Below are 19886 nucleotides of genomic sequence, written 5' to 3'. Positions count from 1 at the left end.
TCAGGGGATAAGACCTACAATCTCAGGCCCAGAATTGATAGTGGTTTTATGGGTACACCGTGCCTGTTGGTGAGTACAGGCAGAGTACATCCCAGACAACTTTGACATTTTAAAATTTGTGATACTCCAGACCTTTTGGAAGAGATTACTTTCCAAATAATCAGCCTATCAACAATGTTTATGGGATATATAAATTATTTTGCCAGAAGCTATTAGAGGTCTTTCCACCTAATTCTTTGCTTGAAATAAAAACAGTAGATTTATCTGAATTACGCTGATGTGTTTTGTAATTTCTCAGACTTTGCACATTATTAAACGTGTGGAGTGACCATATGACCCTGTGGGAGTGCAAAGCCAGCTAGGAGACAGGGTGTGGGTGGAGTTGGTAGTTTTATGCCAGTCATAGGAACAACTGGTGCTGGATATGTGATCTAATAACATGAGTACAGCACAGGAAAGAAAGAGCAGTTTTACTGTGTGATTGTGTTTGTTAACAACACTCTAAGCCTTGATCTTGTGTAGTATGTGTGGGAAATGACGATTTAGGTTGCAATTAGCATTCCAGGATCCTTTTTTTAAAAAAAGGTATTTCTTCATTCATTCATTCATTCATTCATTCATTCATGATAGACATAGAGAGAGAGGCAGAGACACAGGCAGAGGGAGAAGCAGGCTCCACCCCAGGAGCCCAACACGGGACTCAATCCCAGGACTCCAGGATCGCTCTCTGAGCCAAAGGCAGGCACCAAACCGCTGAGCCACCCAGGGATCCTATTCTGCAAAACCATTAGAAGGACACTAACTAAGATGTCCCCGCAGAAGATTTTTGTTTGAAAGATATATTAATTGTATATAATTAGCAAGTTTATTCCAAGATTTGTGAGGGTAGGAAGAGCAAAAAACACAGCATGCAAAATACATTTTGGTCCTGCTCTTATTATAAGAATAATGTCCCTTATTAGTAAGTCTCCATAGGCAAGCAGAAACCTCAGCAGATGTGTTGACAATTCTAACCTCTTCTCTTATGGAAGGAAACTTCAAGTTTGAGCACTTACTGTATGTCAGGCATTTCTTTCTCTTTTTCATATTTTATATATGAGATATATAGTTTCTTAAAAATAGTGCTGTGTTATAACATATATATACATAACATATAGTTTGCATTCTGCTCTCATTTAACCTGATTAGTAGTATTGCACAAACTGTGAGACATTTATTTATTAAAATAAATGAACTGATCTGCTACAGCCATTATTAGAAAGTTAAAATGCACATATTCTGTATACATAATGAGAGAAACATAATTTTTTTGACTGTAAGTTTAGCTCCAGAGTTTCTACTGATCTTTCAAATTCTCATTTCTGATTAAACATAGCAGAAGAAAATAATTTTTACTGTTACTGAAATTCCGCAACAACAGCAACAAAATATAGAAAACAGAGGACAAAAAGCCATCTTCAGTGAAACAAGGAAATAGCCATAACCTCAAACCATAAGAAAAGCTGCCAAATATTATGAAATTTGAATTATGGTGAGGGAGGGTGCTGAGAGCCAGCACATTTACCCTCCAACCTCAGGCAGGATACAGTTTCCCCTTAAAGAAAGGATCACAATTCTCAAATGCAAATCCAATGATCTTTTGGTTACAGTGATGAGATCTAAGAACACAGGCAAGTATGGGGGAGGGGGACAGTATTAGATAGATATTCATTCTACTCCATGAAAGATAGATCCAAAGAAGAAACCTGAAAGACGGGTCATTTTTATGGTCAATGGTCTTGGCTCATGGCCAGAAAGATGGTGTTTAATGAATGCAGTTCAAGGAGTTTGTGACTTACAGGGTTATACTATCCCAGGCCTGTTTGTGCAAAAAAATTGAGGAAGGTATATGCTCTTCAGGCCCAGAACATAACAGATATAAAGTAAAAGTATTCAGGGCACAAAGTCACCCAACCCTCAGACTATTCTTTAGGAAAAAGATGGATGTGTTCAGAGGTAAAATTATCAGAAAGAAAACAGCTAAGACTTATCCATGTAAAGGGAATAGGGTGGAGGGTAACTAAGAAACATATATTTGAAGACTGATTACATCAGGGAGCAGAGGAAATGTACTTCCTTGTCTTAAATATGTAATCCGTGCTTAAAAAAATATATAGAAGGGATTACAAGAGAAGAAGATTAAAAGCAAACGTGGGGAACTCAGAGAAGAAATGACAGAGGAAAAGAAAGCCATTGTAAAGATGAAAGTGCCAATAGAAGCAAAAAAGAAGGAGGAAGAAGAGGAGGAGGCAGCTGAGGACGGGGAGGAGGAAAAAAAGAGGAAGAAACATGGTGGAGAGATAAGGATGCAGAAAATGAGAGAAGGTACCACCTAGAAAGAGCAATGAGCAAGCCCTGGGAGCTGCTGCTCTCTGTAGGCAGGTCTCAGGCAGCAGAGGCAGTGGCAGGAGATGGGAGGGTGTGAGCAAGGGGAGAAGCTGGAGGATTTCTTTCCCTCCCTGACTTCCCCAGGTGAATGCGAGCAAAAAAGGGTCTTGGGAAGATGCTGCTCTTAGGACTCAGCATCTCTCTGTACAGAAACAAAAAAAGAGAGGGGAGAGAAGGGATGGATCAGACAGCAGAGAGGCGTAGGATTAGTCCCTGAGTAAAAGTATTCCTATAAGTATTAGTCCCTGAGTAAAAGTATTCCTATAAGCTGAGATAATGACTCAGATTGTTTTGGCTTATCTTACAAATCAGGAATACACATGCGGGAACTGGCAGGAAGTCCATTTTGGCTGTCATTTTAAGCACAGAAGCTATTCTTTTAGCATTTCTTGCTGATACATTTTTGTAATTTTTTGGCAGGCTGACTTTTGCATCCAATCCTTATATTGGTTCAAGCTAGGAGGGAGGGGACAGGGGTCTTATCAGCCACCAAAAATCTTCAGCATGTAATTTGATCATGTTTTGGGTATGCCCTTTGGAGTCTTGCCAGTTGTAACAGCAAGAGATCTTCATGGCCATAGAGAGAACTGTGGAATCTTCAAAATGTGGAGAGAATATTGGACCATACAACAGAGTGAAACAGTGTATCTAGTAGTTGCCTTCTGTGCTTCTAGAGTTCTTCCTTCCCCTGAGTGACATGGTCCTCAAATTCATGTCTGTTACTGATTTGATGTCTGACCTCAAACGTTGCATTGAGAGTTATCACAGTCAATCTGACAGGATAAACTCCTTTTCTAAGAATAAAATAATACAAATGTATATCTGAGTTCTGCTTGGCATGTTATCAGTACTGATCTCATTGCCTGTACACAAGCGAGCAAAAGCCATTTTCAGCTTACCTACAATCTTGAGCTCTGGGGTGTGTATAAAATAGGTTTTCCCTAAAGACAAATCTACTGAACTGCTGTCAACTCTTGAGAAGATCATTAGACTTTTTGGCCCCATAATATTGTGGTTCCGGTTATGTATAGGGTCACACATGGAAATTATTAAACCAGACTGAATTTTAAAAGGAAAAGGGGGGGGGGAGTTAAATTCATTTTAAAAGGTGCAAAGTGTGCTAGATAACAGGGATGAGTTACTTATTGCCATCAAGGAATAAATTTAGCTATGATGCTTCTTGTAGTCAAGTAAAAAAAAGGGGGGAGACCATTTGGAATCATAATTTCCATTGTTCAGAGAGCAAACCTTTGCTCTGGTGATGATGTGATGAAGTCTTGTTCAAGAATGATAAATAGAGATGATAGTTGGACGGAACTCAGATTTAAGATATGGGTAAAATTCCTTCTCAGTTTGCATATGTGCCAATTTTAGCATACTTGGCTTTTTATATAAATGTGCTTGATTTTCATTTGTCAAATCCTACAGAAATGACCCATCAGGAGGCAATCTTCTGAACTCTGACATCTAGCAGAAGAAGAGCCATCCCTAATTCTAACATTTAGTTTTCCTAAAATTAAGTCATCTAATATATCTTTGAGGATGTGAAAGTTAAAAAAAAATCTTTCAAATTGATCCCAGACTTGTTAGGAGGTATATATAATCAAATATAATAAGCTATTATTATCAGAAAGGTAAATCATATTTGCTAGAATATTCTTATTATATGTTCCAGGTTGTTCCAAAGCTTGCTTTTAAATTTTATACAAAATTTGTGTGGCTAATTTATTTTTCTCTTTTACAAAACCACTTTGATAATATGCCAGGTCTAGAAATCCTGCAACTAGGAAAAATGATATTGGCTACTTTTCTAAAAGCCATGTATCGTATATAGAGAAAAATCAGGAAAAAAAAAAAAGCTATTTAGGATCATTAATTCCAACAGAAGTTTCTCTAATTGGGGATATTTTGCTGCTAATCACTAATGATCTAAAACAGCCCCAGGGAAGATCAGGGAAGTGTCATGTGCTATACCACTAGGTTTGGTCAGGCCTCACTTCCAGGCTGAATTAGTGTACATCAAGGATGTAGTGGGCCTTCTAATCTGACCTGTTTGCTATGGGAAGAATCATTTAACCAAGTGTAGAAGGGCTAGGGAATCTTTAATTAAGAGTGAGTTATAACCTGAAAGGCTGAGGTAACCTAGAAAACACAGAAGTCAGTATTTTTAGTCTTCAATTCAGATAGAATAAACGACCAGAGGAACAGATTAGTTAGGCTATCTGGCTAGAAAGTGTTATCAAACAAGGAGAATTGGAGTGGAAATCTGAATTTTGGATTCTGCGGTGCTCTTTTTTCTTTAGTTGGTGTGCTTTAAAGAATCTCAAGTGTATATATTATATACTCTGTTCAGTCTAAGAGATTTTCTTCACCTGGCCTATTCTAAAGTATAGTGGAAATGCCTGTTGAGCTGTTTCACATCAAAATAGAAGAGTTGTTGAAAAAAAAAAGAATTTGTTACATAGGAATGGAATATAAGCTTATAAGAAATAAAGAATCATTCAAAGGATCCTAGAAATAATGTTACATGTAATTTAAAGAGATTATTTGAACTCTGTAGGTCATATTATCTATAACCGTTTTTGAATTGATTTAAAAACATGATATTAACTAAAAGAAAAAATTTTTTTTTACCAAAAGCATAATAGTATATTATATAAACACAACATGGTATTTTACTTATCAATTCTTGCCCCTAAAATCAAAATGTTCACCCTTAAAAATGGCTACACACACACGCACACACACACACACACACCAACCCTATCATGAAACAATGAAAAAAAAGTGAAAATTTTAATTCACAGAGAATCCTTATTGATCTGCCAAAAAGAATATGTGTAACAACAACTAAAGAATATATGTAATGAAATCTTAGAGCATCAAGATTAGTTGTTGTGCATCTCTAGAAACCCTGAGAGGCTTAGTCAGTTAACTGTCCAACTCTTTTTTTTTAATAAATTAATTTTTATTGGTGTTCAATTTACCAACATACAGAATAACACCCAGTGCTCATCCCGTCAAGTGTCCGCCTCAGTGCCCGTCACCCAGTCACCCCCACCCCCTGCCCTCCTCCCCCTCCACCACCCTTAGTTCGTTTCCCAGAGTTAGGAGTCTTTATGTTCTGTCTCCCTTTCTGATATCTCCCACACATTTCTTCTCCCTTCCCTTATATTCCCTTTCACTATTATTCATATTCCCCAAATGAATGAGAACATACACTGTTTGTCCTTCTCCGATTGACTTACTTCACTCAGCATAATACCCTCCAGTTCCATCCACGTTGAAGCAAATGGTGGGTATTTGTCGTTTCTAATGGCTGAGTAATATTCCATTGTATACATAGACCACATCTTCTTTATCCATTCATCTTTCGATGAACTGTCCAACTCTTGATTTCAGCTCAGGTCATAATCTCAGAGTCCCAGGATTGAGTCCCGTGTCAGGCTCTGTGCTTAGCAGAGAGTTTGCTTGAGGATTCTCTCTCTCCCTCTGCCTTTCTCCCTGCTTGCACTGTCTCTCTCTAAAATAAATAAATATTTTTTAAAAGGGAAGATGAATAAACAGCCTTTTGAGAATGTTCATCAACACTGTCTGATTCTTATAGCTATACCATTTCTTTTCAAAAAATTTTTTCAGCCTACCAATATCTCCTGTTTTGTAGAAAATGATTCTTGTTCAACGAAATTTGAGATTTTTACACTTATGAAGTAGTTTCTGGGAGTGGTAGCCCAGCCAGAGCCAATAAATGGCTTGGAGGGCAGGAGAAGGAATTTTTGTCTTCACTTTGGGCATGTGGTGTTTTCTTGATTTAATGCTATATTATAAAAAGTGCCCTGCAAAAGCAGTTTTAAGTACCATGCCTCAGCCATATTGCTGCTTCAAGCTCCTTCTGTATAGAGAGTTTGAAGTCACCATCATCTGACAGGATCGTTTTTGAGTCAGTCACCTTTTATAATGTGTACTGCTTTTTATACCACACAAAGTGAGCTGGCCACCAAAACACTCATAGATCACACCATTGCCCTTCATTGGCCACTATAGCAAATTATTCATATGATGTCATCATTTTTTTAAATGGTAAACATTTAAAAATCCATTTGGAACAATCCATCCTTTGACATTTTCCAGAGTTTGGATATTAATGATGTACTATATGCACAAACATTAAATGTCCTTGCTGTGAACACAATGGCTAATGCCAATTGAGAATAGTCCAAGGGAATTCACGAAGATAAGTGAATTTTGAATAGGCTTATTTGAGAAGGAGAAAAGGAGCATACTTTACCGGTAAGAAATGCTATACAATACTTGACCAGCAAGAACATTCTAGGTAAGAGAAATGGCAGCTGAAGATGTAGAGGGTAGTCCGAGAGCCCTGGAATCAGGCACAAAAAATAATGGAAGCCCAAGATAGGTAGACAGATTTGAGTAGGTCTTACTTTTTCAAATTTAATTTCTAGACTTAAATAAGTTGTATTCTGTGGACTTAAAGAGTTTGGGGGGGAAAAGAGTTTTTAGATGTGGTCTCCAAATATATGGAGATTTTTAGAAATTATGGCACATACCATAGAGTTTCCAGACAGCTAGAAATGAATAAGGTCAAGAATTAAATAAGTGGTTTTGAATGCATGTTATATTATGCTACGGTTACAATGATGAATAAGACATAGTCTCAGCCTCAAGGAACTCAAAGTCTGGGTGGGAGGAGGAAGGAAGTAGAGAGCCTTTGTTAGAGAGGTAACCTTTCAAATGGCTCTTATTATGATAAATCTAGAAGGGACCCAGGGAGCCTGGGTTTCTAGACTTCTGCCCCATAAAAGAAAGTCAGCTATTTTCAACTTTTACAAAGAGAAAAACATATTTGGAAAATGATGAGTTAATATTTTTGACACGAAGCCCTAAGAAAAGAATCTGATCAAGGATTCTTAAATACCTGTCAGTAAGCAATTAGTAAAGAGTCAACATTGATTCACCGTAAACTAATTCCATTCACTTTTTTGATAAGGTCATAAAAATTCATAGATCAAATGAATCCAATTTATTTAATAAAAGTCTCTTAAAATATCCTTGGAGATATAAAGAGAAATTCAAGGAATATGAAAGTACTTGGGTTGAAGCCAATTAGAAAATGTCCATAACTGTTACCTAATAGGATAGAGAATAGGAGTGTTCATGTGGTGTTGTTGTCCTGCTCTATGAGATGTCCTACGAATTATTTGGATGAGGATATTCTCATTTGTAGATAGCACAAAGTTGCAAAAAAAAATCAGTTCCGAATTATCTCAAGATACTGTAGCATTCTAATTAAATCAGTCATCAAATAAAGTGTCTGTGTGTGCGTGGAAGTGCACACACGCACTTCCCAAACAAATTTCAGAGCATGAGTAAAAGGGTAGAGAAAATACGGCAACTTCAAGTGCTACTTACTGGCAACACAAGATTTAGATTGCCCAGATTCCAGTGTCCTCTGCTGTGGTTAGGCTATGTTAGAAAGAATCTGTGCAATTCAGAGTGTCACAGTGCCTGCTTAAGACACACTTGAAGGAACTACAGATATTTAGTCTTAGGGAGTGTGATAGTTTAATTCAGCGATGTAAGTAGGATTGACATAATCAAATATCTCTTAAAAATATTACTCTGTCTGCAAGGTGAAGAACAATTGGAGGATGCAAGAGTAAATATGGGGACACTAATAAGTAGAGAATGCCATGCCTAAGTGACAGATAAAGGGTATTTGGAGAGAAGTAGAGGTAAATTCAACAGGATTAGAATGGATTGGGTATCTATGTGTAGGACACAGAATGAGGGAAAGTGATAAGGTAGTTTTGGAGAATATTAGGTACAAGATGCTGGCAAGGCATTTTAGAGACAATTGTCAGTCAAGCTGATAGACATTCTAATCTAGTGTACAGAGAAATTGTGGTTGGAAATGAGAGTAAGGGAGGCATCTGAATATAGTGAATATCAACAGGGATGGACATTTATATGATCTTTTTTTGGTTCATGGGCCACTTCAACACTCAGTATAGCTCTTTGCAGCAAACCAAGTCTTTTCTTTAAGATTTTATTTACTCAGGGATCCCTGGGTGGCTCAGCGGTTGAGTCCGGGGATCGAGTCCGACACTGGGCTCCCTGCATGGAGCCTGCTTCTCTCTCTATGTCTCTGTCTCTGTCTTTGTCTGTCTGTCTCTCTCTCTCTGTCTCTCTCATGAATAAATAAAATATTTTTAAAGATTTTATTTATTCGTTTTAGAGAGAGAAAGTACAAGTGGAGAGAGGGGCAGAGGGAGAGGGAGAGAGAGAATCTGAAGCCAAATCCATGCTGAGTGTGGAGCCCAACACGGCGTTTGATCTCATGATCCTGAGATCATGACGTAAGTTGAAACCGAGTCAGATGTTTAACCAACTGAGTCATCCAGGTGCGCCAGCAAAGCAAGTCTTGTTATGGTATTGCCAAGACATGAAAACCAAAATTATGTAAATTTGCATAAGATTCAAACCCTAGTAAATGATGGAACCAGGACTTGAAACCAGGTATTCCAATACCAGATTCTAAGATCATTAGTATGCGACTTTTAATCACACTAGAGTGCCTATCCAGTGATAATCAGAGCTATAGAAGAAGAGCTTTCCAAGGGGAAGAAATATGATAATCACAGCTTGGGACATGATTATTTTAGGTACTAGAGAGAAAAGGATCCAACAAAGGAAAAGGAGATAGCAGTTAGCAAGTGTCACAACACGGGGCGCCTGGATGGTTCAGTTAAGCTTCTGACTCTTGATTTTGGCTCAGGTCATGATCTCAGGGTTGAGAGACCAAGGGGCATATTGGACTCCATGCTGGGTGTGGAGCCTGCTTAATATGCTCTCTCTCCCTCTGCCCTTTCCCCCACTCACTTGAGCTCTCTCTCTCTCTCTCTCTCTCACTCTTAAAAAAAAAAAAAAGTGCCTGAACAGTGTCTGATTCTAGAAACCAAGGAGAGGTGCGGTGGGTAGAGAGCTTCCAGAATGAGGGGATGGTTAACATTCTTAGATGTTACCTAGAGGATCAGGATGCTCATTCTGAGAACAGACCACTTTCTTTACTGCACTCATTCACTCTCATTTCACTTGTTTTGTCTTTAGCTCTTGAACTAGATTACAAATTTCTTGAGGGAAAGGTCTATGTCTTATTTTCCTCCCAGTCTTTGTGCTACCTAATGCAGAGCTGTAGCCATAGACTGATATAAAATATGAACGCTCTCTGCATGCAGATGATTAATCATCACTAAAATTTTTCCAAAGACATAGGCTCTAGTGCCAAGAGCACATTTGTTTAAAATGTGCGCTTAAATTTGAATGAATCTGCCTAAATGGTGCCATCTGTTCTTGGGCAGTTTCAGAAATGTTTTAATACAATTTTACCTTTAAAAGGACGAATGTAGGGGCATGCTTATGAGGCTTAAAGACACCCTTGAATAAACACCGAGCAGACACCAGCACATTCAATCACACTTAAAACGGCTACACATAAAGAATGTTTTCTGAGGTTTAAGAAAATTTTAGCTAACAGGACACCAACTACTACTTCATGCAGGAAATATTTATGAGAAGTTACAAAATTGTAGGCATGGACTCTGACAGCATATTACTGCATTTTAATTACAGACTCCAGAAATACAATTTAATTTGATGTAAATCTCACATTCCTTTGAAATGGGTACATTCTTCCATTATTTGCTAATGGCCACATTTAACTGTGATTTCAGTATATCCATGTAGAGCTAAAGACAGCTGTTGGGGATGGCCTCTGTGTTACTCGCTTATATCGATCGTCAATTTGACTTTTGTGGCAGTACTGTAGGATTTATTGTTGTGCGAATATAACAGTGAAATGAAACCCATGTTTAAGTTCTGCGAATAACTTCCAGTCACTTTCAAGACACCTCAACTTAGGTTCTAAATTTGAGTTTGCGGTTTTACAGGCACAGTTATTTGCTGATCCACTTCAGCATGCAAAATCACACACTGGCCAGATCTGGGTATGGTTATTGTGGCAACGGGTAATGGGTCATATTTTCAGCCTATTTAACTCACTCGCTACATTATCATCACCAAAACAATGCCAGTATTTTGACATCTGTGTATTTTGCTAGTTGGTGTAAATCAACAATGGCATATATCAAGAACTCATATTTACAGAAAGAATTTCTAGTTAAAATAGCATCCAAGTGTGTTACCCTATCTGAATACATGTGCATCCATATGGAAATTCTTTCATTAAATCTCATTTTGCAGAGATGGAGAGTTGCATATATTTACTTATATGAACATTCATTTGGAATATTTTTAGATGATTTTTTTATCTTTAGGTATCAGAATTTGCTTCTGATAATTTTATATACCTAGGATATTACAGACAAAATTGAAGTCCTCTCATTGGCCTTTTGCTTTGTGTTCCTCACAAAGACAACCATTATTATTAATTTGCTGTGTCCTTCCAGCCCATATTTTTATACTTTAATGACCTAAGTTACAGAACCAAGAACAAATTTTCTACATAACATTGCTTTTTTACCTAAATTCTATCACAAATATCATTTTGATCATCTAAGTTTATATCATTCTTTAACATGCTATTTTTCTTCAGCATTTCATAAATCCCATCTGTCAATCTATCCAAAGGGTACTTCACTTTAACTTCTCTATAGTTTGAATTATCCTAGTTTATTCATCTTTTCCACCACAGATGTTCATTTAGGTTATACATCTTGCACCAATTTTTTGCTATCCCCAAACAGTGTTGCAGTGAATGACCATATGTGTGTATATCATCCACCCCATTTCTCTCTCCTGGTGTTCCTTGTTCCAGATTTCTCTCCAGGAAATAGACCTTGTGGTCTTTTGCTGGGTTGTGGGTTATATACATCACAACCTTACCACATATTGTCAAATTGCTCTCAAAAATGGGTTAATTTATATTCCCACTAGCAGTATATAAAAGTTCCTGTTTCCTTGTATCTTTACAAACCTTATTTCATTAGACTTTGTTATTTTTTTAATTGTGCCAGTCTGATGGACATAAATGAAATGGTTTATCAATATGAGTCTAATTATTTGTCCTGATTATTTGTGAGTTTGAGCATTTTTTAAAAAATACTGGGCATGTTCAGATTTCCTCTTTATAGGTTGCCTGTTCATATCCTTTGTTCATTTTTCTTCTGAGTTGTCTTTTTCTTATTGACATGTGGGAGTTCTTTATTTCAAATATTAATCTTTTGTCAGCCATATGAATTGCAAATATCATTTCCCAATCTCCTACTACTAGTTGGTAGATTTTATCAGCCAGAAGTTCTTCAATTTTGGATAACTTGGTCAAATACTTTCAATCCATTTTTGTGTTTAATGTCTTATCATAAAAGATCCATTACCCGGGGCACCTGAGGTGCTCAGTTGGTTAGGCATCTGACTTGTGATTTTGTCTCAGGTCATGGTCTCATGGGTTGTGAGACTGAGATCCACATCAGGCTCCTCCCTCAGCGGGGAGTCTGCTTGAGATTCTCTCCCTCTGTTCCTCCCTCTACTTGCATTCTCTCTCTTTCTCTCAAATAAATAAATCTTTATTTAAAAAAGATCCATTACTACCGTGGGTTGACTATGATGTGCTTCCATATTTTCTTATATTAGTGTTAAAATTGTGTAATTTCATACATAAGTCTTTATTACATTCTGTAATTTACTTGTGTGTCTGATATGAGAAAGCAACCTAAATTTATTTTTTTCAAGATGGAGAACCAGTTATTTCAGCATCATTTGTTAATTAGTCTGTCCTTTCTCCACTGCAGTGTGATGTCTCCTCTATCTTACATAGAATTCCTAAATGAGCGCAGCATGTTTTACTGACCTCATTATCCATTCCTGCAGTGACACCATACTGTTTTAATTACTGTAGGCATTATGGTATACCTTGATGTATAGCAGGACAAGTCACTCTCTCTTGTTCTTCTTTCACAGAATTATTTTTGTTATTTTTTAATATTGGGTCTTCCATCTGTGTTTTAGATCCAATTTGTTCTGTTCCTCAAACGTAATGTGTGGTATTTTTATTTCAATGGCATTGAATATATAGGTTAATGTAGAGAAATTAATATAGAGATGAATTTTTAGTTTTCCTATCCCTGATATGGTGTATTAATATCTAGGACACCTTTTACTCAGGTTTTCTTTTGGTATCTTTTAATATCATATTCCCTACAAATCACACATTTTTATAAAATTAATCCCGTTACATCATTGTCTTTGTGGCCATTGTAAGTAATGTTACATTTCCTAATTAATTATTGTTGGGTTATTAGAAATTTCTTGATTGGTGTGTTGATCTTGCATCCAGCAACCTTGCTAAACTTAGTTTTTAATAGTTTGTGGATGCTCCTGCATTTTCTACATAGACCACCATATTTTTCTATATATAATAATTGCTTTAATCTCCTCTTTTCCTGTCACTATAACTTGTATTTCTTTTTCTTATTTATTACATTAACTGGAACCCCCATTCACTGTTGGGTAGTAGCAATGATACCAGGCATCTTCAACTGAGAGTTGTATTTATTACAAGTGTGTAATGAATTCCCCCAGTGCATCTGTTCTCACCTTTTTCCCCATGACATTCACACTGAGCATTTTCCATATGGCTAGCCAAGATTAAGATGCGTCAAGGTTACTGTGGTCAAGTAATGGAATCAAGTTATCATATTAGTAAGAGGACCCAAGCTTTACTTCATTTGAACTCTTTCCTCACTTTCTGAATCAACCAATCTCAGCTACAAGTGTTTTTGTTGAGTTTGACAGTATTAACTTCATTGGAAATGTTGTAGCATTAGAAACATAAATCTAAGTTTTTTGATAGCCTGCAAAGATTCTCATTGTTCACATTAATTTTGTTTTGCAACTTCTTTTTTATAGACTCCGATGAACCAGGCTTCAACTCGTTCCCACTGCATTTTCACTATTCACTTATCAAGCAAAGAACCAGGATCTGCGACTGTCCGGCATGCCAAACTTCACTTAGTTGACCTGGCTGGTTCAGAACGAGTTGCAAAGACTGGAGTAGGGGGCCAACTTCTAACAGAGGCCAAGTATATCAACTTGTCCCTACACTACTTAGAACAGGTAAAAATGGGCACAATGGGCTGTAACTGTATCTATCATTCGCTGATAAACTTTGCATCAGGTACTCTGCTGGTATCTTTATTTTGTTGTTTTCTTCTTTTATTTTGGCAAAATATACATGACATAAATTTTATCATTTTAATCATTTTTAAGTGTACAATTCTGTGTCATTAAGTTCATCGCCATCTATCTCCGGAAGTCTTTCATGACCACAAACAGAAACTCTGTTCTCATTAAACAATAATTCTCTGTTTCCTTATGCTCCCAGTACCTGCTAACTTCTATTCTACTTTGTGTCTCTATGAACCTGACTGTTCCAGATACTCATATAAGTGGAATCATACCATATTTGTCCTTTTCTCTCTGGTTTATGTCACTTAGCATAATGACTTCAAAGTCCATCCATGTTGTAGCATGTATTTGAATTTCATTCCTCTGTAAAGCTGAGTAATGTTTTATTATGTGTGCATGCCATGTCTTGTCTATCCATTCATCCATCAATGGATACTTGGATTGTTACTACCTTTTGACTATTGTAAATAATGCTGCTGTGAATATTGGTGTAGGTCTAGCATTTTGTATATACCATTTTGTTTAAACCTTAAGCCCTACACTGTTGATGTTAGTCTTCCCATTTTAATAGATTTTAAAACTCAGATCTTCTGGAGGCCTTCTCAAGGTTACCAGCTAGTGATGAGGTAAAGATTTGAATCTTGAGTTGGTTGGCTCCAAAGCCCATGTTTTCTCTCATTATACGTTATTGTTTTCACTGTAAAATTTGTAATGGGTGTGAATATAGGGTATAAATGGCCTCCTGGGACCTACCTTTTCAGGCTAGTAGATTAGTTGTGAGAACATAATTTAGAGATGTCTAAATTATTATTATTATCAGTAGTGGTAGTAGTAGTAGTAGTAGTAGTAGTAGTAGTAGTATCTTTTCAGCTTCTGGTGACTTTGTCTAGCTGTTGATTGTGATCCTAGGAAGGTTCTTTTGACTTTAGCTTTCTCTGCCAACCCCTACCCCAAGTTTATTACAGTCTACCCCAGTGTGTGCTCTACTTTTGATTTCCAAACTTGACTCCATGTGCAAAGAAAGCTCATCTGAATTTAGCTAAATAAATTTTCCAGAAAAAAACCCTCATCCCTAAAATGAGCATATTAAATTAAATGATTTCTCAAGTTCTTTCAGCTCTGCGAGTAAAGTGCTGTGAGTTGAATGTTAAAGATGGCAACTACTTCCAAATTCTGAGAGAAAAAAAAGAGAAGCATGATCAAAAAGTGGAGTGGAGAAGTCCAGAGTATATTGGCAAGGCAGAAGAACTTGCTAATGAGTGTTGGAGGCTAAAAGATTTGAAAAAACAAACAGAACTCCCTTCCCCCGCCTTTTTTTTTTTTTTTTTTTTACTGCCTAATGAACCCTTCTGAGACTGAGATTGTCCTGATGTTAAATGTTTTCTAATGGTCAAGTTGGCTGAGCAAGCAGATTGAGAGAAACCTAAGGGAGCTGTATCTGAACAAGGTGCATGCAGTTAGGCTCTGACTAAATGAACCCCAGTAATGCAGTTCCCAGAGATTAATGGGCTCCATGGTGTTCAGACAATTTTAGTGTTTCTGACGAGAGTCAGCTTTCCTAGCTCTTCCTTGCTCAAATTATTACATAGTACTTTTACTTAACAGAGCTTTTTACTTAATAGGACACTTATAAAACATTGATATGAAAACATAATGGACTGTACTCAAAGTGTTTTATTTCAAAGAAATATACCTACTTGTTTCTGATGGCAGCACTCCCTGCTTAAATTCCTATTATGCCCATCTGTTCATCCAAAATTATATTCATTAGTTAAATCAGAATTTTCACCATTTGTTATCACTCAAGAAAAACATTCTGCCCCTTATCCTCTCTCTTCATTCTACACAACCTTGCAAGCTGCTACTTCTCATTAAAACTCTTCCTCTCCCCACATGTCTTCTCTTCAAAATGCCTGTAGCATCAGCCTCATGTGAGTGGTCTTGGTGGCTCTGTGAATTTGATTTTCTATATAATGAATTTATTTACTAAGCAAACATTTACAAGGAGCAGTAGTGTGTTTGAGGACTATGCCAGACACCGGAGCATGGTGCCGAGCAAAGTAGAAATGGTCCTTGCGCCAAAAGTCTCAGGGACCATTGCAGGGAGATGTGCATGAAATAAATAGCCATTAAATGTTTGGCTGTAATCCAGGTGAGTTGTGCAGAGAAAGGCCAAGGGGTGAGGAGAGCTGGTAATGGGGGATCGGACTTTGGCTGAAGAGGAGAAAAGGAATGAAAGTTCTCTCAGGGCTGATATTAAGCAGAGACTCACAGAACAACTGGAGGGAACCAGGCAGGGCTGGGGTTAGAGCATGTCAGGCAGTGGGAACTGGGAGTTGAGCTGCAGCTTAGCTGCAGTTGAGCTCGGGGGCTCCATTCAGCCGAACCACAGCAATACTCACATGTCATTGACCTTTGGCTTTCTGAATGTCAATTATCTGTTTCATATTTACTCAATGCATCACTACAGCCTCCTACTTACACTACAACTACTTACCCTGATCTACAAGTATCTTCCTGGAGGTTATAGCATAACAGAGATGGGAGGAGGGGAAGATGAGCATAAGAGGGAAGAGGGACATAAATATAGAAAACTACAGTATATGGGCATAGATGCATGGAGTTGAGTAAATCTAGTTGTGGCAAGAGAGGAAGTAGGTGGATAGTAGAGAAATTTTGGAATTTCACACAGAAAGAGATAAACGAGGAAGAACCAAAGCACAGGAGAGTGAGAATAACAAAAAGAGGGGTAGATACTATTAATGAAATAACAGAATTCAAGGACTTTTATACCCAGGTTTTCTTTATGTAGGACTTGATTATGGGGCTAACAAGACTGGAAGTGTCACAATTTGGTTTAATTCACTTCCTTCCTTCCTTCATTCATTCACTCATTCATTCAACAAATTGTGAGTAAGTGTTTACAAAGTGCTATGAGTTACGTTAGGCGATGGGGATAAATGCGTGATTGAGAACTAGTCTGTGCTATCCTGTTATCCAGTGAAGGAGCAAAGCATATAAACAAATCCTTACATACAGTCAGATAAATCTGTGAGTAATTCAAGTAAGTGTTTGTAATTAATTACATCCTCTCCATCTCCGTTTCAATATATAGATGGAGATGTCCTAGGAAATAGACAATTTGGTAACCTTTCTTACATTGCCAGGCCACGTTGGTTATAGAAATTCCATGCAGAATGTCATTGCCCTTCTGGCCATAATTGTGGATCTTACACCTGCTTGCATGGTACAGCCTTTCTGAGTTGAGTGCACCTTATTGTGCTCACAAGTTAATAAATTTCTGTTTGTCAGAGTATTGTTGGTTTTGGAGTTATCCTTGTGTATGTGATACTCTTTCCAAAAAGCCTCCTCGAAAACATTTTAAGCCACAATAACAGGGTAAATCTCGGCCCTAGAAATTAAGTCCATGGAAGAAAAGGAAGGGGTCATGCATACTTGTTCTAACCATAAGCCTCCCCAAGTGCTCCTGGTGTGACCCTCGTCTCTGTCAGCCCAAACATCAAGTGAGAAACCACTAGGAACAGAGTGTTTGCTCTCTTCCTCTGCAAACTTCAGTATTGGGGTCACCTTCAGCCAGCTATCCACCATAAGTGGGACTTCAGAGTTTCAGTTTCCACTTGGCTTCCACTGAATATGTGTGTTTAGGAGAAAAGCTAATGTGCCATGCCAGTGCCAGTTGTAACCACTCTAAATCATTGTCAGTTTCCAAAGGATAATTTTCCATGTGCTTCTGAGCTCTTTAAAAGAAAATCTCCTTAATTCATGAAATAGTAATCTGAGTTATTGATTTTAAGAATAGTTTCTAGGTACTTGGAGATATTATTAAGTATAATGTGAGTTTCCACTCTTTGTTGCTTAAAGAATGCCTTCAGGAACATTTTGTTTTGTTTATACATGAAACCCAAAATGAGAGTAAACATTTTTTAAAAATCTAGGTTGTAGAACTACCTCCTTAGCCTGTGCCATTCAGATCATTTGGTTCCTGCCCAATTTAGAGAGTCCAAAGCCCATAAAGAATAATCCACTTTGCCTCTCTTCCTGAATAAAGGCCATTTCTGCCTCACTCAGATCTGTATCTTCTCCAAGGGATCTGGGCTTATTCTGGTATTTTTCAGATTCCTTATTGTTGAAAAGATGCCTACTCAGAGCCTCTGGTAGAGAAATGGCCCAGGACTGGCTTTATACATCTGTAACAAATGTCCAGAGGGATCCTAAAGAACATGGCCTGGATACCACTGCTAACATCAGTACTTTTTTGTTTTACTATCCCAGAAACAATCTCTATTCATCTTTAAAACATTTCTGTGAGATAGGCAGGTATTCTAATCCCACTTTTACAGGTGAGGAAACAGCGATAAATTTAAGAGCTTTGCCTAAAATCACACAAGTGGGACAGCTGGATTCTGCCTCTAAGTCCTAGGTTCTTTCTTTTATTATACTCTGCTTTTATTTTTTGTATTTTTAAAGACCATGCTTTCTAATCCATAGTCCCATTTTGAATTTTAATTATTCTCTTGAACAATTTTAGAACCCTTTCTGGAAAGGACATTGGGTTTGCGTCTACAACATTTACTGCAGGAGTAGCAACCAGGAGCCCATCCCAGCTCCAGGGGTAAACCTTGACCTTGCCTAAGCCAGCTGGAGGCTTGGCTGGAGTGATTGGTTCAGAGATGGGTCCATGACTCAAGTTGCCCCTAGGGAAGCTCAGGATATATGTTTAATGATTAGAGAACTTTCTCACATAAGTTATAAATAAGGACATTTGGCAGCCATACTACAGCCATGAAAAGAGGCAGATTTCTACAACATGGAAGGTAGAGCAGAGACATTGGTGAAAAGTAAATCCTTGATGGTAGCACTGACCTTTTGGTTCATATGTAACCTGAGCCTTTCCTATTATAGTTATATGGGCCAATAAATTTCCCTTATGATTAAATCCAGTTTGCGTTACATTTTCTGTTACTGCAACTAAAAGCAAATTAACTAACCCCAGTGAATTTAATATCAACAGGGAGTTTAATGAGCATATTCTCCTTTATGTCATCTAAGTTGTCATAAAGCTGTTGAATAGAAGAGATATTAATATGGTTTCCTGGAGCAGGAAAAAAATAATGACATTTGTTTTATGAAAGAATTTCGAAGTACTTAGAACATTGTCAGATAATTATGATTCATAAGTAGTAATGCCACCCTCTCTGCACATCTGTTAGACCAACCCCTGTTTGATCTGGTGTTTGGTATTTGGGCCTGCCTTGTTAGAGGCATTTCATTTGTCCTCCTGGCTCCTTGGGTCTGGAGTTCTGTTTAGCACCCCCTGCTACCACCTTGCCACTCAGATTTGGGTCTGCCATTTTCCCCACTTCCTTTCCGGTTACATTGCAACTCAGTTCCACCAAGTCTCATCCCATACTACTGATCCTCATGCTGTCTAGGTGAAGCCAATTAATCTACTCATTTATTTGTTAAATTATTTCACATAAAAGTGTCGAGAACATGTTGTATTAGATTCTTAGTTGTGAAATGGAAAACCTACTGTAGCTAACTTAAGCAGCATAGAGTTTATTAAATGTAAAGAACCTCAAGAAAAGTTCGAAAACTGAGCTTGAATATTACCCAGCTGAGAGCCGAGTAAACAGGAGACACATCTAACCGCATCACTGAACTGCTCTGCAAAACACTACCATTATCCCTAGTTGGCACTCAGGACATTAAGTCCTGGATTCCAGAAAGTTCCTACAGCTGCCTCAAAGGAACCAGATGCCTTTGCCACCACACTCTCCTATGAATCTGATCTTCTTTGTGGCCACCAGCTCTCATCACTCACCTCCCAATCCCACACAAGGGTATCCTTTTGACAGAGCTAGGTCTTGCATAGAACCATTGGGTTGTAATAGAGACTAGGAAGTGTGGCTTCATAGGAAGTGAAACTAACATGGGGGTTAACCTATTTTAGTAAAACAACGTAGTTTCTGCCCTGGACTGGGGACTGGATGCTGCTCTAGGCAGTAGGCTAGAACAGTGGATGAGAGAAACAAAGTCCCTGGCCTAATGAAGCTGAAAGCCAAGTGAGGAAGCAGATTGAAAAAAAAAAAAAAGTAAATAAATGAATGTACTTTTACATAGTGATAAGAACTGGAAGAAAAATGAAGTAGATGCATTACTTTTGACAAGGTGTTCGGTGGAAGCCTTTGTGAGGAGACAAGGTTTGAGCAAAG

At 37.8% G+C, this 19886-nt stretch overlaps 1 protein-coding gene across 1 annotated transcript in view; it reads left to right on the top strand.

Moving 5' to 3' along the window:
• KIF6 (kinesin family member 6) overlaps nt 1-19886 on the top strand; it is a 375439-nt gene that overhangs the window by 111235 nt on the left and 244318 nt on the right. The window contains exon 7 of the mRNA XM_055329543.1: nt 13372-13578. Coding sequence (XP_055185518.1) covers nt 13372-13578 — 207 coding nt within the window. The remainder of the gene's footprint in view (nt 1-13371; nt 13579-19886) is intronic.

The sequence above is a fragment of the Nyctereutes procyonoides genome, unplaced genomic scaffold (genome assembly GCF_905146905.1).
Source record: "Nyctereutes procyonoides isolate TBG_1078 unplaced genomic scaffold, NYPRO_anot_genome, whole genome shotgun sequence".
Taxonomy (NCBI): domain Eukaryota; kingdom Metazoa; phylum Chordata; class Mammalia; order Carnivora; family Canidae; genus Nyctereutes; species Nyctereutes procyonoides.
Note: the sequence above shows the minus strand (reverse complement) of the source record. Positions and strands in the feature narration are given on the sequence as shown.